Source organism: Crocodylus siamensis, chromosome 1 (assembly GCF_052110815.1).
Source record: "Crocodylus siamensis isolate JL-2025a chromosome 1, ASM5211081v1, whole genome shotgun sequence".
Taxonomy (NCBI): Eukaryota; Metazoa; Chordata; order Crocodylia; family Crocodylidae; genus Crocodylus; species Crocodylus siamensis.
Genome location: NC_143395.1, coordinates 168,312,646 through 168,336,599, shown reverse-complemented (window position 1 = coordinate 168,336,599; position 23,954 = coordinate 168,312,646). Strand labels below are relative to the sequence as shown.

General features: G+C 41.1%; 2 protein-coding genes across 4 annotated transcripts in view; one reads left to right on the top strand and one right to left on the bottom strand.

Annotated features, from left to right (window-relative positions):
• The window catches only part of IARS2 (isoleucyl-tRNA synthetase 2, mitochondrial), a 61,323-nt gene extending 57,161 nt beyond the window's left edge, over nucleotides 1–4,162 (top strand). For both annotated transcript variants that reach the window (XM_090048655.1, XM_090048649.1), the window contains exons 22-23: nucleotides 509–653; nucleotides 1,247–4,162. In XM_090048655.1, the coding sequence (XP_089904781.1) occupies nucleotides 509–653; nucleotides 1,247–1,404 (303 nt within the window). In that variant the 3' untranslated portion in view covers nucleotides 1,405–4,162. The remainder of the gene's footprint in view (nucleotides 1–508; nucleotides 654–1,246) is intronic.
• Nucleotides 1,932–23,954, bottom strand: part of RAB3GAP2 (RAB3 GTPase activating non-catalytic protein subunit 2) — a 74,563-nt gene continuing 52,540 nt past the window's right edge. For both annotated transcript variants that reach the window (XM_090048630.1, XM_090048637.1), the window contains exons 23-35: nucleotides 23,369–23,529; nucleotides 22,053–22,269; nucleotides 21,504–21,674; nucleotides 21,257–21,363; nucleotides 19,785–19,851; nucleotides 15,066–15,136; nucleotides 13,214–13,249; nucleotides 12,524–12,598; nucleotides 12,040–12,258; nucleotides 9,433–9,522; nucleotides 9,122–9,334; nucleotides 7,715–7,873; nucleotides 1,932–4,398 (exon numbers count right to left, since the gene is read on the bottom strand). In XM_090048630.1, coding sequence (XP_089904756.1) covers nucleotides 4,249–4,398; nucleotides 7,715–7,873; nucleotides 9,122–9,334; nucleotides 9,433–9,522; nucleotides 12,040–12,258; nucleotides 12,524–12,598; nucleotides 13,214–13,249; nucleotides 15,066–15,136; nucleotides 19,785–19,851; nucleotides 21,257–21,363; nucleotides 21,504–21,674; nucleotides 22,053–22,269; nucleotides 23,369–23,529 — 1,736 coding nt within the window. In that variant the 3' untranslated portion in view covers nucleotides 1,932–4,248. The remainder of the gene's footprint in view (nucleotides 4,399–7,714; nucleotides 7,874–9,121; nucleotides 9,335–9,432; nucleotides 9,523–12,039; nucleotides 12,259–12,523; nucleotides 12,599–13,213; nucleotides 13,250–15,065; nucleotides 15,137–19,784; nucleotides 19,852–21,256; nucleotides 21,364–21,503; nucleotides 21,675–22,052; nucleotides 22,270–23,368; nucleotides 23,530–23,954) is intronic.

The window sequence follows — 23,954 nt, the reverse complement described above, 5'->3', positions numbered from 1 at the left end:
CAGGTCTCTCAGGGCCCCGCAGCACAGAAGAATAGATGAGGAGTTTTTGACACTTCAGTCTTACAGTCTCCAGTTCAAATACAGACTTCCTGAGTTGCTGCTGAGCCCAGAAGAAATAAGTGGTGGTTGCAGTCTAGTCCTAAAGGACATGGTCATAATAGAACCCACTACCACTCTTGAAAAATCTCATCATCCTGTGAGAATGAAGCAGAGCTGAGACCAAAGACACTTAAATAAGATGTATGGAGGTGGACATGGTACTTTCACAGGTGCCAGTATGGTATCAAAACTAAGGACCACAATCCACCCCTTTGAATAGAGGAGTTGGTATTTCAGTGGACAGCTGTACTATTGGCAGTAGGAGCCACTCATGCAGAAGGGCAGCCATTCCTAGCAGGACTGAACCTGATCCACCAGTAGGGTTGCAGGCACCTGTGTGTGCAGAACTTAAGCCAGGCTAATGTTTTACAGATTTTCTTTAGTTGAAAAAGTAAACTTTTCTCTTTAGGCATTGCAGCCTGAAGAATCTTCCAGTATCTCCCAGCTGAATGAAATCATGATGGCTTCAAAGACAACTCTACTAACAAAACTACCCAAAGAACTGGCTTCAGAGGAAAAGATCATTGAAGGGAACTTCTTGATCAATTTAGAAGGTAAAGGAGGGGGAAACTGACCTTTAATGTTCCGAGTTCTCTTTGGTTTTTTTGTTGGGCTCTTTTTGTTTGGGCACCTTTGATCTATTGCAAAAACAATCTCTTTGCCCATTGGGCTGGATGGACAGTACTTAATCTGTTTGCAGGCCACATCCAGATAGTGGTTCTAATCCCATTCAGCAGCCTAGCCTCCATCCAACCATGTGGTTGTGTGGGGCGAGAGGATTTAGTTGAACTCTAATCTGCCATGCAGGACTTGAGAAATTGGCACTACTAACTGCTAATGCTAAATTTTCCAACCTATGGGGAACTATACAGACCTTATGCCTTTGTTTAGCAAGCTGAATTTGGCCCGTGGGCCAGAGGCTGAACACCCCTGCACTAGACAGCAAAGACTGTCTTAGAGCAGTTTCTAAGTTTCTGACATGGGCCAAGACCGATCAGGCTGCTTTTCTTGGTCTTCCTTTTGACAGGGGCTGAACTTTAAGTACATCTAATAGCTTCTGTTCCTTCATAAAGAGAGGCTGCACTGCACTGATTTGCTAGATATTCAACACTGCTTGTACTTTGTACATTAAAACTTTCTTTGGCAGGTGGCGATATACGTGAAGAGTCTTCCTACAAAGTTATTGTTCAACCAGCTGCTGGAGCAAAATGCCCTCGCTGTAGGCGGTACACCTCTGATTCTACACTCACAGTATGTCCACGCTGCATGGAAGTCATTGCTCAAAATGGAAAAAACATCATGTAGATTAATTCCAGTTGGATGACTGTTTAAATCTCTAAAGGGGGTAAAACTTCACTTAAGCATCCCGTTTCACAGTCGGTGAAATTGAAAGGATCTTTACTGAAGTGGTAAGAGTGACTCGGCGTATCCACAAGGTTGTGGAAGTCCTGGGACAAAGCACTAGGTTGCAACTTGAGCAGAGCTGCATTAGCGGGGAAAAAGTTTCAAAATGCTTCCATATATAAATTTAATAAACTGTTCATCAAAGCATTGTAGTATTCCTTAAATGGACTAATAGTGCAGACAGATCCTTTAAAGTATTACTTACCTTTAAACTAAGAGTCCTTTCTGTGAAAATGCATATAAATTAGTGAAATAAAGGAATAAATTGTATTAAAATGTAACAATGCACAGCAGCAGTTGTGGTTTCATCCACTGTCATCACAGTGGATGACATTTGATCTTTGAGTAGTACAACTAGAAAGAGTTCTAAGACAATGACTGGTTAAAAAAACCCACCATATCATACATGATCACTCAGGACTGCATGCTAGTGAGAAAGACATACAACTGAGCCCCAGCTTTAATCAAGCTACACAAATCCACAGCAATGGAACACAGAAAATAGCAGTATATACAGAATCTTACTTACAATACATTACAGGTTTGATTTGTAAGCGTTTCACATAACTCCCTCAGACCTTGATTCTCAGTTACATTAAGGGTAGGCCTAGACAGCAGAAATACTGAAGCCATTGGAACTAGCGTTAATGCAGTGCTTTCTCTGAGCTAATTAGCATAGTACTCTGGGCTAGTACCCAGGGAACTCATTAACAGCTAGCTAGAGTATTGTCACACAACACTGCAGGGTGCCTGTCAGACAGACCATTAGTTCATTTACAGTACTATGTATGTGCAAGGACATAGTGTAGAGAAACCGTAATACAGTTCCTTTGGAAATCTAGAATATTGTCATCAGATGTGTTACATAATGAAGACTGAGGTGCCTGTAATTGGATGCAGTTGCTTTACACTTCTTTTATTGTATCTGTGTATCTCATGGCAGTAGATAGTTTATCAGTACTCTGCACTTTAACATGGACTAGTCTAAAAGACCAACTGTTTTTCTTTTGTAAACCAAAGCCTCCCACTAACCTTAACTTTATAATACGTAAAAATAGCTACATTTAAGGTATCAACTGAATGCTGTCATTTTTAGCATTAAGGCTCTTAGAAGTGCAACATAACTTCAAACTGTTCAGTAACTAAACATTAGTTCCCTTGTTCAGTTTAAGGGAAACTGGTTTGAGTAATCATAATGGTAAAGCTCCTTGTGAACGCTAATTACTCATCATTCAAGACAGAGGGATTAGGTAACAACAGGAACTGTTCTCCTTTCCACACAGAAGCTTTTCTGCAACTAATTCAAATGACATGTGGTGGGATTTTTGTTTTGTTTTGCAAATGACAGCAGCATACACATCCAAGAAGGTAATCATGACCAAGTCAAGTCCTTTCTAGTAGCCTGAGACTTATGACACTAGTACCACCAAATTCAAGCAGCTGTGTCTAATCAGCAATTAAAATTTTATTTTTTCATATTTAAACTTGTAGATAAGTACAAGTTTAGCTTTACTAGTTGTCACCTCTATGATGACAGGTATAGATCCAAAAACAGGTCACATCACTCTTGAACTTCCAGTCCTGTCTAAAGGAGCATTTCCTGTGAAAGAATGTAAAACATTTCTAAATTTGTCAGAGTACAGTATGGATATTTAACTACTGCAAAAGAACAATGGTCTGTTTCCAAAGGCTTAAAAATACTTCAAACTACTACTTAAAGGATCTATCTGTAGTTAGAATATCTTGTGACAGAGTATATTATAAAATGTAAGTTATTTCCTTGAATACACCTTCAGCAGTTTGGTCAGCTAGTCAAGTACAATTACTGATTACAAGATGTACTTTTGTTACAATGATGCCATTACCAAAAATACATCTGTGAAAATCTTTTACCACAAAGACATTCACAGATGAGTTATTTGGAACTAAGCTCCTTCAAGTTGAAGTATTAAGGACAGGGGCCAATCCTGCAGTTCTAATATAGACAGGACCATCACAATAACAATTCACCCACCCATACAGAATGAACAATGAGACTTTATTTGTAAAATGATACCTGTTTCTACTTTTAAAAGCAATGGCCAAATAATGGGTAGGTTCCTTTTTTAAAAAATTAGGATATTTCCTTTAAGGCCTGCAGCAGTAAGAAAAAAAATCTCATATCAATACTATACATGATGCAGTAGGAAGCAGCCAGCCTAAATCTCACCTCTGCCTCCTTTAAGGAATAACTACTATTGGCTTTTCAGGATATAGGTTTCTTTTGCAGAAGCAGCTAAAACACAGATTTCAGAAAAAAAATCTAAGACTGAAATTTTTCCTTAGGCATTACGTATTTATGGAATGCCATAGCCTGTACAGCTTTTTAAAAAGCTACTCTATATGGAGCACACAAACTGAACAGTTACCATCTTCAGAGTATGAAATATAGAATCTCACAGTAGGTTAAGTTGCAAATAGTGGATTAAAATTGCTGTTAAATGTAACAATCTAAGCTATGGCAAAAGTGCTTGAGTTAAAAATAAATAATGGAGCATCTGAGTATTGACAAGTATACAAAGGTTACTAATTTCTGTTATATTAACAATACTGTGGAATTTAGAATGGACTATTTTAAAAGCATTTTTTTTTTTTAAATTTAAATTTATTTTACAAAAGCCACACAGAAGTTCCCCTCTAAAGTTCATCCGTGTGTAAAATCATGCAATACATCCTACAATACATCCTTTCTAAAAGTAGTGAAGATCATGATGAAGAGATTGCTTCCACCGCCTCCATCAGATTCAAGGCCAGACTGTATTGCCCATGGTTTTCCGGCAAGTTCTCTATCACTTTATCGACCAGTTTAGCTGTTGTTGCAATTGGCACTTCTACATTTTGAAGGTCCTGGGGGTCCTGCAAAAGGATAAAAAGATAGTACAGTAATGGTTATTCCCCATAAAGAGTTTTCCTTTTACTAGGACTAAGGTTACTTTTTATTGCAAGTACATTCCTAAACTTACAAATCTGGGGCAAAGTAGCAGAAGGCTGGGGGAAAATTAAAGGCCAGCATAATGCCCACTGCTTAAGTGCCTCACCTCACTGCTGCAGAGAAGCTATATATTTGTATGAAACTCAACAATGCTCATTAAGTACAACTAGCTGTCAGTGCTGTAAACATGCAGCCCTGAAACTAATTAGCAACTCTCACTTTCAAGGCTTCTAAGAGATGTCCTCACAACTGCTTCCCTTCACTTTTTCAGAGTATAATTAATCCCAGAGTAGAATTAATTACCAGCCAAACTGGGGCTCAAAGATGCTATGCTAATTGATATGCAGAAAGCTAGTGTTTGCTACAGTTTAAACACAGGCAACCAGTAGGGACTGCCCTTGTGTTAAACAATGCATTTATCCAGTCAATGAAACTCACGGTGTACGAAAACCTAAATATTATCCTACTGGAGTCAGCTAAGCTACTTAGTCTGTTACGTACACACACAGTCCACTGGAATTAGATTTCGCTGAGCCACTCGATCCTACTAAAGTGATGGCTGTTAGGGACTTCTATACAGGTTCCTGATTTCTACCAAGAAGCTGCCAGTCTAAATTCACAAGAACTTCCAGGAACAACATTTATCAAAAGAGAAAAGGGAAGACAGATCTCATTGTGCAGCATACTAAGTTTTCACAACTTATTTTAACACTTCTTCAAATTACACTGGCTACATTCAATAGGCAAAGCAAAGAGAGCCAAAACACGGTCACCAGAAGAGACTTGACTCTGAAAGAACTATTAACCTAAAGATTTAATCCAGGCCAAAACATTCCCCCGAGAACAAGGAAAGCCGACATCAGCAATTTTCCTACTACCCATAGCCAATTTGCTTCACAGGGGAGAGGCACCCATAGTAGTCATCCTATGCAAAAAAGTGTACCTAGCTTATTTCGTCTCCAAGAGCAGCAAATGCACTCCCACCCAATAGGATGAGTGACCCCATCTCTCTGCCTGTTGGTAAGTTTTTTCAGTCCAGGCTGATGGCTTGAAAATGGTATTTAAAAGGGGGTGGGTGGGTGTGTGTTACAAATGGTTCAAGATGGGCAGCAGGTGCTGATTTTTAAAGCTTGGATCTCAGTTTTCCCAGGCTTCAGAAGCAGACAGGCTGTCTAACAAACAAGGACACAGTTTGAGAAACGGGGGGCATATACCATGCTGTTTCCATAACATGAGGTAGGGTGGCACCAGCTTGCAAAGCCAAAGAGGGAGGGTCTGAAATTCCTGTTTTGGGAAGGGTGACAGAAGAGAGCCACAGAGAGACCAGTCAGCAATAGCCATGGATGAAGAGTCATCAGGAGGAAAGGAGAATACACAAGCAGAGACTTGAGAGTAACAAAGGGTTGCCCTCCCCCCGCCCCCACGAGGTTCCCCGAGGCCACCACAGAAAGAGGCCGCACCACCAGTCGTCTCATCCACCCCACTTGGAGAGAGGGGGGTGGGCCTTTGTCAGCCCACCTCCAGGTTGCTGCCATCTGACACCTAAGGGAGAGCCTTCAGAGTGTAACCTGTATCCTGGCCAGAAGTTTCTTGACTCTGATGACAGCCCTAAGATTGGCAGATGCATAGACTTGCTCAATTTCTTAGAGTTTCTTTTCTGTTATCACTGTGTATAAATAAATTTGCCTATTAATCGAATGGAAAGGTTGTGGTTGGTCTGAGGGTTGGATACCCACTGGACCAAGGCATCTGGCTCCTAAACCCAGAGCCAAGTAGCAAAAAGCAACATTTTCCCAAGTACATTCCGTTTCCATACTGCAGATTTATATTCAGATGTTAACTGTGTCCTCTGAATGGACTGAGAAATGGCCTTAAAGCAGTAAGACTGATAAACCCTGTAGGTTTTTAAACAGTTATAACAGAGTAAGGGTGACAAGATATTCTGTGCTGACTCCTTGCTCTTCACTATCCAGAACTGGAAAAATGTAGACTTTAATTCATTATTTACATCTGAATAGTACAGAAGTCACAGCAGTGACTATCATGATCTAGGGATGTCAGAAACAAGGTTTAAGAGCTGAGGTCATTCCTTTTATTAAACCAACTTGTATGTCTAGGAGAAGTAGGAGACCAGTTTTTAGGCTGCAAACACTTTATCAGATCTAGGAAAGAAGCAATCACAGTCCAAATAAGCTAGGTACAAATTAGAGTAGGGGTCAGCAACTTTGCTGTGTACAGTACCAAAAAACACTTGCAACCTCAACTTGTAAGATGTTGGTGTGCTAGGGGCAGATGGAAGGGGAGCTGCGAGGGGCCTGATTCTTCTCGTGACAGTGTAGCTCCCCTACCTTGCCATCTGCCCTTAGGCACGCATACACCTACTGCAGGCAACAAACTGGACTGGGGCTCCACAGACCCTGATACAGCTGGTTGCAGCCTCCTGGGTGCCTGCCAGAGCTAGCCCAGGCTCCAGGAAGGCCCCTGCCACCTGCCATGGAGCCCAGGCTGCTTGCAGCAGGAAGCAGGGAGGCTGCAACCAGCTGCACTGGGGTCTGCAGAGCTCCTGCCCAACTCAATGCTGGCAGCAGGTGCATGCATGCCTCAGAGTGGACAGCAAGGAAGGGACTGGGGCTGCACTGCCACAAGGATCGGGTCCCTCACGGCTCCCCCTGCCATCTGCTCCAAGGTGCATGTGCTAAGCAAAATGCCTTTGCGTGCCATACTGGGTTGCCTACCCCTGAATTAGAGCAACTGCTTGTTTCACAAATGATTTTAAATGAATTTGATTATATGAGAGGGAAGTGGCTAGTTCTCATCTGTGGAGCAAAGGGAAATTAGAGATATAAGACAGCCAAGTTATAAACTATAAAACCAAAGTCCACAGCTTTTAACATCCAGTAGAGTTACGCATGTGTGTTCCCAAGCCCATCCTAAGAAGGGATTTCTGTAGCTTTCCTTTGAGGACAAGGCCAGTGATATCAAAGGTGGAGTGGTGGTTCTGTGAAGTGTTTGCTGTTTATTTTTTTCATTCGGTAGCCCAGTGATAGGTAAGTTTCACTCACCTGACATCGTATTATTGGTATAAAACTGCATCTCCTCCCTCTTCCAACTTTACAAGACAGTGCAAGAAAAAGTACTGCATCTCACCTCACACCAGAGTCATAATTTATAACAGCTAAATCTCGCTTAAGATTTCTGTAAACCTCTCCACTATTTTTCTTGGTCAAGCTGTGAACTTACCATAGCTTTCAGCCAAGTACAGAGTGTTGGAGGAAGTCTGGCCAACAGCTCCATTCCTTCCTTCGTCTGAGTGTGAAGCAGAGCATAGGCCAGTCTCTGACCCGTCAGCACAAGTAGTTGTGATGCAAGCACTTCTTTGTCATGAACTTGAAGAGTGGCCTGAGAAAAGGAACATACACATTAGTAGTCAGATTACAATCCCTCAAAATACAAGAACAGCCACCACCAAACTTAGTTTTCACAGGGTTGCCTAAATTCAGCTTCCTTATTAGCTTTCAGTTGATAGGACAAATAACCCAGCAAATTGACTAACGAATAGACATTTTGCAAAAACAATGGAACAGAGAAAGCAAAACCACAGCTATGTGCTGGCCATTAGAACCCTAAGAACAAAAAGCACAAAAGTCAGCAGTGCAACAACAAACCTTAGAGTTGTATCTTAAGTCTTGAAATACAAATTCATGTTCTTTCACTCTGAAACAATGCCCCCTAAGAGGGCAAACTCAACAGATGATTTGAAAACTTTTTCTACTTGAAGACTAGCAATTGCCTACAACTTTTTGATCAAAGATGAAATGATTTTACATACAGCAAGACTTCCAGACATTTTCCAGCTCCAAGTGACATCAATCTCACATCTTCATATAAGTTTGTTAACTTCTTCTAACAAAGGCAGAGAACTCAAAGTTTGAGTTGCAAATGCTGACAGTTCAGACAGTATTTTCTGGTGGCACACCCAATATTTCAAAGATCAGTAAGGTGCAGTCCCAAGACCCACTCCAAAGTACTGGAATTCCAACACAGTTTACTGAAAAATTAATGAACTGCAAAGCTTCAGAAAATATAGATTTGCAGTATAATAAACTTCTAAGTTGTCCTTCTGTGAAATAACCTGTCTAGTATCAAGCTTGTTGAAACACGAATTCTCTAACTGCTACCATTTTACCAAAACCTGCTCAAAATGGAAGCAGTATATTCAGGTTGGTTTTTAACAAAAGAATTTCCTCAGACAGTACAATGTAGCTTGGGAAGGCATAAACACTAGCAAGCACTGCCAGTTGTTTTAGCTTTACTCAACGTTGTCCGTACAGTCCCACTTTACAAATCTGTGAAGCAGTCCCTCCTAGAAGCATTTTTTTTTTGGATGTGAATAAGGAAATTTAGCATGGCCATCACAGCTAACTACACACCAGGGTCAAGTATGTTAATTTGTGCTCCCTCTGCTGGAAGACCGCGCAACAGAAAACATGCCCCATTCTAAGTCAAAGCTTTGTTTGCAAATATACTCAGAATGTGAATTTGCAGATCCTTTGCTAGGTAGTAAAACTACAAAAATGGCAAATGTAGACATGTCAAGTTAGTAGAGCTCCTCATGATTCTGAGAAGGCTACCAAAAGCACATATTACCTCTTCTCCAAGCTGATCTAGTCCATAATTATACAATTCATACACATAATGCCGTCTAATTACATCTTCGTTGACCTGAAGAGGTTGAGCCAACCCCACAGCCAAAACTGGCCAGTCCTTCTCTCTTTCAGCAGAAAGTGACATCTCTTCTGAGATTCCTTTGGCCTTTTGTGATGAACAATGTACTGCTGCAGTCACAATTTTCCTTAAGAGCTTCAAGCAAAATCAAAAAACATGTTATTTATAGTTACATGAAACTGGTTTGAAAAATTCTGTCATTTTCTTGTTCAAATATAAGGATTTATATTTACTTGTTGTCGTATGGATAAAATATTTGGATCCATATCTCCACTGGGCAGCAACTGAATTGAAGAAAGATCCTTGAAAAAAGCATTTTTGCCCTAGATTGAAAGAAGAGAAAAATCTATATTAAACTTTGAGTGATACAAATGGAGAAGAGTTTAATAAATCCAATAAAACTCTTGGTGGGCTAGCAGTTTAAAGGGGAAAAAACCTCTACTATGTTTTCCATTTCCAATCCCAAAAAGAGGAAAGTAGAAGGCAGGGCAAGCTAGCACCTTCAAGGCAAACTGGTTCAAAAACCAGTTCCTGAACCAGTAAATCTTTAAGTTACCCTGTCCTACCTTGTACCCGACTTCATTACTAATTACCTTTCTCAATCCCAGATGGAAATGGAATATTCCAGGTTACAGTGGCTATGAAGTATAAGTAACACATTATGATTGAATAAACACATTTTAATTACGTTTCTAGGTTCTGAATCACTTCACCTGGCTTTCAAACTTAGATTACTAAAATCAGTTTTGGTGCAAATATCCCAACTATACAGATATCATTTTTAAGATACTGCCATTGCCTTTACTCTCTTTGCTATCATCTTAGATTGGTAAGCAAAGTATGACATCTACTAAGGATTATAGCTTATCATGTATATATTATGCACATTTAACATGCTCTAAAAGCAGACTAAGAAAAAAGGATTTTTAGGAGCACTCAGAATTTTTTTAAGTTTCTCAAGGGTTAGTGAAGAGTCACATACAGAGAGAGTAAAGGCAAATGCCGATGAGTAAAAGCATGCCAATTGTTCTGCTGCCATCCTATCATATATGAATAATAAACAGCAATACCCTTCCTAAAATAAAGAGGCATCCCCGTACAGAGTAATATTTTATAGAAAACTTTCTTCCTTTGCTACACAGCACTGGATGAAGTGACATTCTCCACACTAAATGCACATAGTTGCCAGTAGTGGATATGCTCCATATACCGACTCTAGTACCAAAAATGCATGTATTAAACACTAAACCTGAATACTAAAGTACCCCCTCTAACAGTCTTCTCTAGCCACCACTGACTATTTACAAAAAAGAAATACATGAAGGGACCTCGTGACTGTCTATAAACTCACTAGGGGGGACCAGAAGGGTTTAGGGGAGACACTGTTTCCCCTAGCACCCCCTGGCTTAACAAGGAACAATGGACACAAGTTATTAGAGAGTACATTTAGATTAGACATCCGCAAGAACTACTTCACAGTTAGGGTGGCTAGGAGCTGGAACCAACTTCCTAGGGAAGTGGTGCTGGCTCCTACCCTGGGGGTCTTTAAGAAGAGGCTTGATGACTACCTGGCTGGACTCATTTGAGTCCAGTCTTTTCTCCCGCCCAGGCGGGGGGGTCGGACTTGAAGATCTACAAGGTCCCTTCCCACCCTACTTCTATGATTCTACGATTGATGGTCAGTCACGTCATGCAATCCTATTTCACTCTAAATGCTGGAAAGTGTAGTTCTAAAGATTTGTCTTAGAAAAATCAGACAGGAAAATGACTTTTCAGACACTTGCACACTATTAATTCTTCAGATACAGAGACAGGACATGCTAAAGATCTACTCAGAACAAATTTTAACGTGTCTTGCTGAATACAGGGAAATATTAAACAACTGAGGCAAAGGTGAAAGGTAGGGGGAAGGTGACAGTGAGATAACATAGGCGCACAATTTTGGGGTAAGCTTTTTTCCCAGACCTGTGGACTTTTCCCAAACGGTGAAAAATGTCCACAAGAAATCGCATAGTATTTTATGCTGCTGAGTTGGTAGAGCAAGGCATGAAGACAAAAGTATTTTAACTCAGGTGCTTTGCTATATGAGTATAGCCTAATGAAGTATGCCTACATGTAGGCAAAGATCAACAGCAAAGTACATGCCGTTTTAAAATTTAAATACATCTTTAAGGAAAAATCTACAGTGTAGCAGATTCACTCTGAACCAATTTTCTCCCAGTAAGCATTAGACAGTCTGTATCAGCACTTTATTTCTACATTTCATTTATTACAGTCTGTATCTTAGCTGGGAGGCAGAAAGCTCAATATGTGGCACTTTCTTTACATCAGGTTCAGACTTTGGCAACAATAAAACTGCATTTTAAAGACAGTACTTCATTTTAATTAGTTCATTCTCTGTTCTCCAGGAGACAGGACATTTGCTCTTTCTTTACAGAGCTCAGTGTGGAGTAAAACTGTAGGAATAACTGATACAAACAGTGACAGATTTGAATTACATCTTGTACACAATCATTTATAATCTCCCAATCCTGGCAGTTCTCAAAGATGCTCTAATCAGAATGTATCCTCTGTTCTCATCATGGAATCTTTTTAGTCCATCTAATGGTTGATAAGGTAATTTTGACACATCTAAACCACTCTAAAAATATCCTACTCAGAAGAGACATTACAGTGTTTGCTGACTCAAAGGGATTTAGTAATACTTTATTTGATGCAAGAGCTGAAAGACTGAGTGGAACAGCCATTTTTGACATGACAAATCATAACCCATTTTTAAAGCTAGCAGCCAGTGACTGATAAAGCTTGCATGCCTCATAGGATCTTTATGAAAGACATACCTTACTATCAAAGAGGGAGAGGGGCTTCATGCTCTTCAGAGAAAATCTCATGATTCCATACAAGATGGCACACAATATGGAATGATGTTCGACAAGCGGGTAGTGGATGCGTTTCTGCTCAAGAGCTAGCTCTATTATTGAAACGGGTCCTTCTACAGACACCCAGGCATCTTCTGTATCCAGTATCGGAGTATGCATTTCATCGCTTCTAATATCAGCCTAGCACAGAAACATCAGCAATCTTAAGGAACTTTATTTTGGGCTACTGTAAAAAAAGATGTTTAGATGATCTACATAGTAAAAACAAATTACAATAAACGTAATTTTCTTTTACAGTAGTACTTAAAAAAAATAAGGACTTTTCCATATTGCTAGAAAAGACATTTAAGTGAAGCCATAAAAATAATTTTACTTTTATTGTTCATTAAAAACATCTACAATTAAGATCACAAATGTTTTGTATTGAACCCGCTCACATTTTTACCTCCATTAAGATTTGAAGAAGATCTGAACAAGAACCCAGAAAAGATGTCATTGCAGTGTCACCCATACCTACATCCTATTAAAAACAAAGAATAGATAAGTGCCACGCAATTTTAACTGGCTACATCTCAAAACACTCCAGCTGAAGCTAATAGACAAGGAGATCTTATCACCAATGGTTATATTTAAGAGGGGAGACTTTGCTAGAGAATCCCTGAAGCATTAACTTTATTACCTTACAACAAGTGATGCCAAACAAGGCTGAAACTTGTTCGCAATACAAGAAGATTGGGGAATAATAGGAACAAAAATACCGTTTTAGTAAGGTCTTGAAATATCTTGAAGAAGTTTTAATTAAAAAAAAAGCTGCTTATTTTATCCACTTATTGCCTTACTCTAGTATGCAAGTAGGAAGCAAGAATTTATTAAACAATCTTTTAAAACTGAGCTGGTTTCAGATCACTCTGCTGAGTGACTGATGAATAGCATCTATAACCTGCTAGTAAGTAGTCAGGTTTTAGCCTCAAGCCTACCTTCCATGGTATTATTAGTTATTACATCTTTCAACACTGATGGTCAAATTTGAAATTTAAAACTGGCTAAAATTCACCACCAGTTCAACTCAAGATTAAAATTTAATAAAATATTTTAATATTTTTTGTCATCTTTATATAAAATAGGTGTTACTTACCCGTCTGCATAATCTGTCCTTTGGAGCTTTTCCAACCTAATTTAAAACAATTGTACACCGTAACAGGCAAACAAGTGATTTATTAAGCAAGTTAGTCAGTTATAAATATTTCCCTAACACAACAGGAAAAAAACTATTGCATAGAAACATACAATGCTACATAGGATATGTTTAATTTTAAAAAGTCTGATTGAATACAAGCTATATGACACAAAATATTGGGTGGAACACAGTTTGTTAAATATTTGCAAATGGCTAGAGACTTGGCAAAAATATGTATTGGCTGAAGTTTTTCACACTCTTGATTGGGTGTAATTTATTGCCATCTTCTAGAAGGAAAAAAAAAAAAAAAATCACACTGAAAATGACTACTGCATGTTCTAATACTATCCATGAGATCTATATGAAAATCCTTAAGATCTTCCTCAAGAAATAAAAGTAAACCTTAAATAATTAAAGAACCATTTAACAATCTTAAGAGGCCTAATGTTACTCACACTGATGTTACAAGCATGCAATTGTTTCATAGCTTTTTAATATGAATGGCAAGGAATAAAGCAAAAAATTCTTTGCTTTTACAAGTGTTTCAACACTCTGGACTCTATTCTAGATTTGTCTTCTAGGCTAGGGACAGAAATTACATATAAATTTGTATAAGTGATGAGAAACCAGTTCATATCTGTAACACAACAGAAGTTCAGTGCACATAAACCGCTTTCAAAATGACCCAAACCAGTTTAAGATAAATCTGGAAATGTGGTGTCAGACTTAATTGATTTAGGTTATATTGGTTTATGGAACTTCTAGATTCAAGTTAACTCACAGTCCCTCAGCATCCCAGAATGCTCTGCATCTCCCCCACAAACTCCCTTTGCAGGGTGGATGTGCTAGCCTTGGTCCAAGTTGTCTGTTCCAACCAAGCTGGGAGGTGTGCTCTTCCTTCAAGATCTTAAAAAAGTCTTACATTTTTTTTTAAATGGCATGAAGGGCAGTTTTACTTTTGGGTCATTTGCTGGTTACTAGATTCATAAAATGCAAAAAAACCCACAACAGGTAACAGAGAACTGTTATCTCCTGCTTTCCCTTAAAATGAAAAATCCTTTACCAGTGGTTTGAAGATGTAAACTTGGTTGCAGAGAATTTTTTAACGTGCAGCACTAGCGTGTCTGTATCTCTGCCCCAGTCTATCCTCCATAGCTTTGCCAGTGGAATTCAGATTCTACCAACCCATGGCCATACTCAGAGGCTCCCTTATGGTGGCAAAACCCTTTCTTTCTGTTGGCAGAGCAACACTAATTCTGTAAGCTGTGTTTGGTACATGGGAGCTGCTGCCAGAAAGCAACTGTAGACATGCCCATATTTTCTGCTTGCTGCAACAGCCCCCCTTAGCAGCTGGTGCCTCCAAGTGTGCAACATACACGCTGTTTGTATGGCTGCTGCATATGCTGCACAGAGCCACACAAATGGTGACAGCCTTTGGCAGCTTCCATGTGGTAACTGCTGTCTTCTGGCAAAAGGCACATAACAGACGCATGCACGTCAGATGAACAAAACAAACATTAAGTGTATGCTGTCATCACTGGTGTGTAGCAGCATTTGCCTGCTTCAGCTGCTCATTAAAACTGACACTAAGATCTTGTCTACCAGCAGGGCATTCCAGAAGAATAAATGTGACTTTCTAAATGGATGCTCTCCTACATGCCTTCAACATCATTCACCTCCACTGTCTAATCTCTGGTCCTTCAAAAACATTTTTAAAAAGCAACGCTTTAAGGATTTTACAGCTTAATTCACCTATTAATAAAATAGCAAAAAGTAAATTAAAAAAACTAGCAGCTACAACGCTGTTTACCTTATCCATTAGGTATGTAGCAGCAGAAAGCCTTTTGACTACGAACGTATTCCACATCATTAGAGCAATACCTGAAACAATTACATAAACATTAAACATAATGTGAACGATATGTCAAACACATTTAATGTAAACTCTCTACCATGGAAGAACAGGGAAGGGGCTGTTTAAAACAGAGGACTCCAAATTTTGTTCATGGAAGACCACTTAATGGTTGCAACGTCGCCCTGCAGGCTGTATTAAAAAAAACACACCTCTATGCTCACTGGATGTTACATACTATATGCCATACGTATACAAAGATGCAAAAAAGGAGTCATGGGAATGTGGTGTAGGTTGGTGAGTGACGAGTGCAGTGTGAATAACTCCAGCTTCACTGTTTCTGGTTCTGTGGAGAATGGTTGCCATTATGGCTAGGGACAGAAGTTGCACACAAACCTGTTCAAATCTGTAACACAACAGAATTCTGTGCACATAAACCACTTTCAAAATGACTGAAACTAGTTTAAGATAAACCTGGGTAACTATACTATCAGACCTAACTGATTTAGGTTAAATAGGTTTGTCGAACTTCTATCCCAGATCCACTCCAGATTCAAGTTAACTCACAGTCCCCCAGCATCCCAGGATGCTTTGCACTTGTCTCCCAGCCCCTCTTGCAAGGTAGGCGGGATAATTTTGGCCCAAGCTGTCTGCTCCAGCTGAACAGGGAGGCACCCCCCAGCTTCTGGCCTGACCACTGCAGGCATGTGGCTGCATTTCTAGAATCAAAAGTGAATGTCTCTTCACTTGCTTATTGGTTCATTCTATGCAACAGACTAATCCACGAAGACTAAATCAATTCAGTGTTGGGCTTTTTGACTGTGTGTACTTAGCCTATAAGAAGTCCCTTTATGGTGGGGGTGGGCAAAATACGACCCATGGGCCAGATCTGGCCCATGAGGCCATTTTATCTGGCCCACGGGGCCCCTAAAAAAAATGCAGAAAATTAATACACATCTGCCCTTGTTTCCTGTCAAAAATGCAGGAAGCAAGGGCCAGGACACAGGGGAAGCCTGGTGGGCTCCAACAACAGCGGGGCCCGCAAGGCCCAGCCTCCCAGCCGGAAGCCCCAGCCGGGGTTTCTGGGCTGGGAGCACATGGCTGCCCTGGCGCAGGAAGCTCAGGCAAGTGAGGGGGAGGGGACCCCAGGCAGGGAAGAAGTACAGGAAGGGAAGCGAACCCTCCCTGACCCAGCCCCAGTGCCCTGCACTGCAGCTGCTTGCAGCCTGTGTGGGGCTGCCTGTGCGTGGGGCACTGGGCATGGGAGGGGCTGCTTCCCCCCACACAGGGAAGGAGCCCAGAGAAAAGCTGAGCACAGGGGGAAGCAGCCTCTCCCATGCCCAGTGCCCCATGCTGCAGGCGCTCACAGCCCACATGGGGCTGTCTGGAACAGGCACAAGCAGCCCCAGGCCAGCAGGGTGGCAGGCATGGGGCGGGCAAGGGAATGCTTTATCCACCCCCCGTGCTCAGCATCACCTTGTAACCTGGCCCCACAATCGAGCCTGGCAGTGGGGCGGGTTACAAGCTGGTGCCAAGAGCGGCAAAAAGCGGCGCCTCACCTGCCCCATGGCCAGTACCCTGCACTGCAGCCACCTGCAGCCTGCATAATGCTGCCTGTGCCTGCTCCAGACAGCCCCGCATGGACTGCGAGCACCACAACAGGGAGCGCCGGCCATGGGGTGGGCAAGGGGCCGCTTTTCCCCATGCTCAGCACCAGCTTCTTCCCTGCTGGCAAGCAGAGAGTCAGGGCTGTGCGCTGCCCCACGCCTGTACTGTGGGGCTGGAGGGCACTGGGTGTGAGCAGTGGGGGGCCTGTACCTGCATCCTCGGGCAAGTGCCAGTGGGGCCCAGAGCAGGGTGGCAGGAGCGTGGGGTCCTGGCTAACAGGGGCTCTGTGGAGCCAGGCCAGCTCCCCCCCTCTCCCTGCTGGTGCAGCCCAGCCCAGCTCCACAGACCCCTGCCAGCCTGGACCCCACTCTGGGCCCCAGCAGTGCTGGCCCTGGGACATTGGTCCCAAGATGGTGACCAGAGGGTGGGGCACCTATCAAGGGGCAGGGCTACCCATGCGGACCTCAACAGCCTGCCAGAACTGGGTAAGCGGCCCTCTGCCCCAAATAATTGCCCACCCCTGCTTTATGGGCTACATACAAATACTACATAGATGACAAGTAGCCTCTGGTCTCCCCTTTGCAATCATAGAAAATTAGGGTTGAAAGGGAACTCAGGAGGTCATCTAGTCCAGCCTCCTGCTCAGAACAGGACCACTAGATCATCCCAGTCAAAGCTTTGTCTACCTGGGCCTTAAAAAAAACCCTCCAAGGATGGAGATTTCACCACCCCTCTGGGTAACCTGTTCCAGGATTTACTACTCTCCTAGTGAGAAAGTTTTTCCTAATATCAAACCTAATCTTCCCTTGCACCAACTTAAGACCGTTGCTCCTTGTTCCATCATCTGCCACCACCGAGAACAGTCTATCTCCATTCTCTTTGCAACCACCCTTCAGGTAGTTGAAGACTGCTATTAAATCCCCTCTCCGACTTCTCTTCTCCAGACTAAATAAGCCCAGTTCCCTCAGCCTCTCCTCAGAAGTCATGTACCCCAGTCCTCTAACCATTTTCACTGCCCTCTACTGGACTCTCACCAATTTGTCTATATCCTTTCTGTAGTGGGGAGTCCAAAACTGGACCTTGTACTCCAGAAGCACTGCTGAAAAGAGAAGAATAATCACTTTCCTCAATCTGCTGGCAGTGGTGCTCCTATTAGTATAGCCCGTAAGTCATTGCAAAGAAGGCCAAAAAGAGGACACTGTGGAGTCATATTCAAGCTTATTATCCACTGAATATGGATAATAATGAATATGGTAACCCCAAGCCCTTTGCTGCAGAGCTGCTGCTTAGCCAATCAGTCCATAGCTTTACTGGTGTGTGGGATTCTTCTGTTCTAAGTACAGGATTTCTCACTTGCCCTTACTGAACCTCATGAGATCTCTTTTGCTCCAGTCCCTTAGTTTGTTGAGGTCTTTCTGAATCTAGCTCTGAATCAACTTTGTTGTCATCTGCTAACTTGCTGAGGACGCTCTCTATCCCATCTTTCAGGTCACTGATGAAGGTATTGAACAAAACCAGCCCCAGGACTGACCCCTGGGGCACGCCACTTGATACTGGCTGCTAGCTAGAATCGAGCCATTACTACCCTTTGAGCCTGATGAGCCAGCCAGTTTTCTATTCAACCTACAGTCTATTCATCCAACCCATACTTGCATAACTTGCTTGCAAGAATGTTATGTGAGCCCATATTAAAAACCTTGCTAAAGTCAAGGAATACCACATCCACTGCTCTCCCCACATCCATAGAGCCAGTCATCTCACTATAGAAGCCAATCAAGTTGGTCAGGCATGACTTGCCCCCGGTGAATCCAAGCTGACTGTTCCTGATCACTTTCTTCTCCTAGAAGTGTTCAGAAATGGATTCTTTGAGGGCCTGTTCCATGATTTTTCTAGGGACTGGAGGTAAGACTAATGGGTCTGTAGTTCCAGAATCCTCTTCCTCCTTCTCTTGTTTAAAAATGGGCACTATATTTGCCCTTTTCCATTCATCAGGGACCTCTCCCAATTACCATGAGTTCTGAAAGATAATGGCCAGTGGCTCTGCAATTATACTGGCCAACTCCCCTCAGCACCCTCAGATGCATTATGTCCCATCCCCATGGACTTGTACATGTCCAGCTTCTCTAAATAGTCCCTAACCTGTTCTTTCACCCTTGTTGTCTGTTCACCTTCTCCCCAAACTGTACTGCCAGGTGCAGCAGTCTGGAAGCTGACCTTTCCTATGTAGACCAAGGTAAAAAAGGCAATGTGTACTTCCCAGTCTTCTCCATATCGTGTCTCTAGGCTGCCTCCCCCATTCAGTAAGGGACCCACACTTTCCCTGATCTTCCTCTTGCTGCTGACATACTTATAGAAATCCTTCTTGTTACCTTTTATATCCCTTGCTAGCTACAACTCCAACTGTGTTTTGGTCTTCCTGATTTAATTCCTGCATGCCCAAGCGATACTCTTATACTCCTCCCTAGTCATCTGTCCAAGTTTCCACTTCTTGGAAGTCTCACCTGGGCTATCCCATGCAAACTATCATATGGCGCTTTTGTGCGATTTGTATTCCCCACATATTGTAAACCTTGCCAAATTCAAATAGTTCAAAGGACGTATATGGGTCAAGGCAAATAGACTGAGAGCTCCTTTAGTGGTGAACAGTCAGAAAGGATGAAGACTGTCACACACTGCTGTCAGTCAGGTCATTTATAAAGCAGCAAGAATAAAATCCAAGGCTCAGTTTACTAAGACAGGAACCCTTTGGTGTTACAAATGGATTTGTAATATCTGTCTAACCCATTATGTTATATTGTGTATGCCGATAATATACAAATCCAGTGAGTGCCGTAGTCATAGTACACTGTTTCTACATACAATAAAAGTGTCTGCAACAGGTCTATCCTTTATCCTAAGCAGCAATACATGGCATTTTGAACTATGGGAAAACCAGAGATGCCTAAGCATCAGCAACAAGGAAGAGAGGTCTGGTCAGCACTACTACAAACCGCATAGATTCAAACTGATTTATTCTGCTCTCTGATAAACGTATTCACTATGATCTTTAAACAATAATGTTGTACTTACCATGCTGCACATGAGAATTAACAATACAGCTGAGATGATCTATAGACCTAATGAGAAAACGTGCTTCCTTATATAAAGGGGGGGAAATAATAAAAAAAAAAAGAGAGAGAAGTTATTCAGTAATTCAATTCTGGTTCCAAAGGCAAATTGTGAATTCTTGAAGTAGTGTGTGCAGACTATTTTAAATCAACTAATTTTCCACAGTTAAAAAGGCTAAGAATTTTAGTTAAGACTCAAATTTTAAATGCCCTGTCACCAAACAAATGCACTTACACGTGCATACTTTTAAAGCTAATCAAACTCTGTGATTCTACTATAATTTTCCAGACTTGTTTCAGCTTCTATACTGATGACTTATCTCTAGCTGAAAGATTTCCCTCTTAACTACTTATATACTTATGCAGATAAAAGATCTATTTGTTTGTTTAAAGAACTAAACTGCTAAGACTTCTTGGTTGTTTTAGAGACCATCTTTAAAAATCCAAAAACAAGATGTTCTATCACACACACTTACTAAGCCTGAGGGATATCAATCACAGCTTGCAAGCACAGAGTGTTTGTGCTCCCACTTCCACTCTGATCATGAGTTCAACCAGTAGTTACAAATATTAGTAAAACTGAGGGGGGGCAGTGGGCTAAAAGCAATTTGGTAAACAATTTACTAGCCCCTACAGGGAACTTTTGGGGCTGGAAAGTCTTAAGGCAAAAATAATTTTTAAGTGTATCAGTACATTATTTCCCATTCCTTGTATAAATCATATTGAAGTATAAAACCGGAGAGAGACAGATACCACAATCTACTTTAGTATATGCTGAAAACGTAAGGAACTGTTGCAACACAAGAATTCTAATTCAGTGTTGCATACTTAAGCTATTCAGCATTGTGCATGAAAGGTATAAAAGATGAATTCCCAAACACCCCAATATAAAAGCCTGACACTGTCTGACAATCACATAATCCCAAAAACTATATTTCTTTCTTTCATCATTTAAGATTTATTTGCCATTTTATCCCATCTAGTTTTCACTTTCTGTATAAATGGGTATAAAAGTACTTGTAGAAGGGCGTGTCTGCATGTACTTTTAAGCATGCCTAAACTTAATGCATATTAGGGGTGTGACCATATGTGGACATGCTACTGTGCATTAACATGGGTATGCAGACTGATTTGGGACTAAAGTTAGTCCCAAAACAATGGACACATACTGTGTTAATGCACATTAGTGTGTCTACATGTTTGCTAATGCAATTTAACTATTTGCATATAAATTTGATACCTGCTTTATGCAGGTGTCAAATTTAGACTCGCGGAGCCTTAACTCACCATTTTTAAGGCGCATTTAGGGTGTGCACGTGTAGACATGCACCCTTAGTGCCCCTTACTTTGGGCTACTACACATTAAATGTGCCCACATAGACATACCCTAAGAAAAGCACTGTTAAATATACTGAAAAATTGAAATTAAATTACCTCTGGGTCTTTATTCCATTGCACTATATACTCCCAACAACAGTGTGCATACAACACATCTGATTCAAGGCTACAAGGAAACTGCTGATAGGCCAACTGCAACAATTCTAAAAATAAATAAGTAAATAGAAGAAGTTATAAAGCAGTTTTTTCATCCCATTTTATTTTCTACTAGTTAACTATAATTCTACCACTTCTGCCACCTCTGAAGAACCTGAAGTCTGAAAACACAGCGTCATATTCTTACTGAGGATAGTTTCCAAGCCCGTCTCTGCTTCTGACTCCCCCAATGAAACAGTACTGTCAGTTTCTACAGGTTCTTCTGAACTTTCTTCGTCTTTTTTCCGAGCTAGCTCCAGGACATTGAAACTGAGGTCTTGTTTAAAAACCCATTTTGCTACAGTGTCAGCAATACCTCCTGAGACAAAAGAAAAGGTAAAAGGCATAGTCAAATTTTCCTGGCTATATTTAGTAGAACTTAACTGTTTTGAAACATGAATGACAAAAGAGAAACTCTTCTGTTGGTTATCAGAAACCTTAAGTTAGTCAATGACATCTTCAAAAATCAAGAACTGATTTGAAGTTTACAATGCAATCTGCAAGGACATAACACCAGAACTCTGCCCAATAATGACTTTGATGCAAGTCTTTTTTTTTTTTTTTTAAATCTACTTCTCGTAAGTCAGAAGTGGAATCACTGCAAGAAGGTACTGAAAAAAAATTTGAGTCACGGCTACAGAATTTGTCACTGAATTATGCAAGACAACTAATCAAATCATCTTTGTAAGAAGTATACCTTTCCCGCCTTCAAGCAGCTTCTTTACAGAGAGTCTACAGAGTGGCTCAGTCTGTAGAGAGGAAACTTTGGTTGTCCTCTTGCTCACTTTACTGTTCAATAGCATCTGAAGTATCAGACAATCTTCTAATTGCTTCAGAAGAAGTTTCCAATATTCTGTATCAAGAGAAAGTGCTTCCCAAGAGTCTGTGTCAGCGCCTACAATTGTTTGGGAAAACTAACAAAACATAGTATGAGCTTTTTGCAGATGTATTAAAGTTTTCATTTACAGCAGGTAACATTAACATTGAAATATACATCTATTATATTTAAGAAAACTTATCATTTGAATGTACAGAGATTGACATTTATGTAAAAATAAACAACTCAAATTTACTCGCAACCTTATACATTTTGTTAAAATAAAAGCACTTTTGTAAGACGTGCACAAAAACACCACCTTTGCCTGTGGAGGATCTCAGGACTTGTGACAAAAACACTTGGTTCCAGTCATGAATGGGGGGGCTAATTAGCACATGGATCTTGGGGGGCAGGGGGGAAGAGGTATCTGGAGTACACACGCATACTGAGCAGTGCTGAGCTGTGAGGCATGGCTTAAAATACTGCAGAGTGCACAATGAACTACAAGGCAAATAAATCAGCCTTTTGGCCTTGCATTAATACCATGCATAGTTTGTACTACATATAAGTAGGTACAAAAGTGCTGCTTAAAAAGTGTGTTTATGGGGAACCTTATGCAGCAGTTTCAAAAAAGGTAAAATGCATTAATTCTGGATGAACCAAGTCTATGGGTAACCAAAGTAATTTTCCTATATGCAAATTACTACAGGTATGTTTATTTTAAGGGCAATGTTTTCAAATTTGGCCCTTGCTTCCACGTGCTCAGTGACAGCAGGGTCTGACAATACGGAGGTGAGGGGAAGCGAAGGGCTGCAGGAGGAAGAAGTTTTGGGAGGGGTAGAAGGCAAAGGGGCTACCTGACCCCCAGATTTATTTTCCCTTCTGTAATAGTGAGAGGGGGACAAATTCAAGGCAAGTCTCCAATAACAGATCCTATACCTGGAAAATTAAAACAAATTCATACATTTTCCATATATAGAACCTAATTATTGGGATGGCCGCTTTGTACTCGGGGTCATCTTATAGTCAAGTAAATACAGTAAAATACAAGTGTCCACACTTTTGTTCATTTCTACACCTCCTTTGTGCCCATTTCTGAATGAATGGCAGCATGTTCCTCCTTCAAGAAAGCAACAGCTTCGACACAAATTTGAAACCATTACTACTGGAAAAGGAAGAAATCCAAGATGACTTACTTTTTTCTCTGCCACACTGTCAGTTATCTGTGCAGTTACAGCATGCCCAACGTGTGCAGATAATAAGGCAGCTCCATTATTTTCAGACTGAATACAAGCTGTGCGCATTTGCTGCCACCAGGGGGAAATTGACTGAGAATCCCATGACTCATCTATAGCAACTGCAAAAAACAAATTGGTGGGAGAATACAAAAAACTTGCTGTGTTAGGAGTTAAACTAGAAGAGTAACAACCTGCCCTTGGAAACAGGATTTACCTTCTGCAATTAAAATCCACAAACTGATTAAATATAGCAGCTGTCTGGAACAAATATAGTTATTCTACCATGGCCACAACGTTACCTTTCCCTTGGCATTTACAGCCAGATCCTTAATAGGATTTAGTACCTAAAAGAGTACTTACTTTTTGAAAGCAGGTGCCTAAAGTCCGCTTGGGATCCAAAACATCTCTACTCAGTAGCAGCCTATCCCTGGAGGAGCCTGGGCACCTTCCCCTTTTAATCTAAAGTATCCCTGCGTATCTGAAGATTCTGCCTTTTACATGTCCCCAGAACATGCAGCCCAGCACCCAACTCCTACCTATGCCC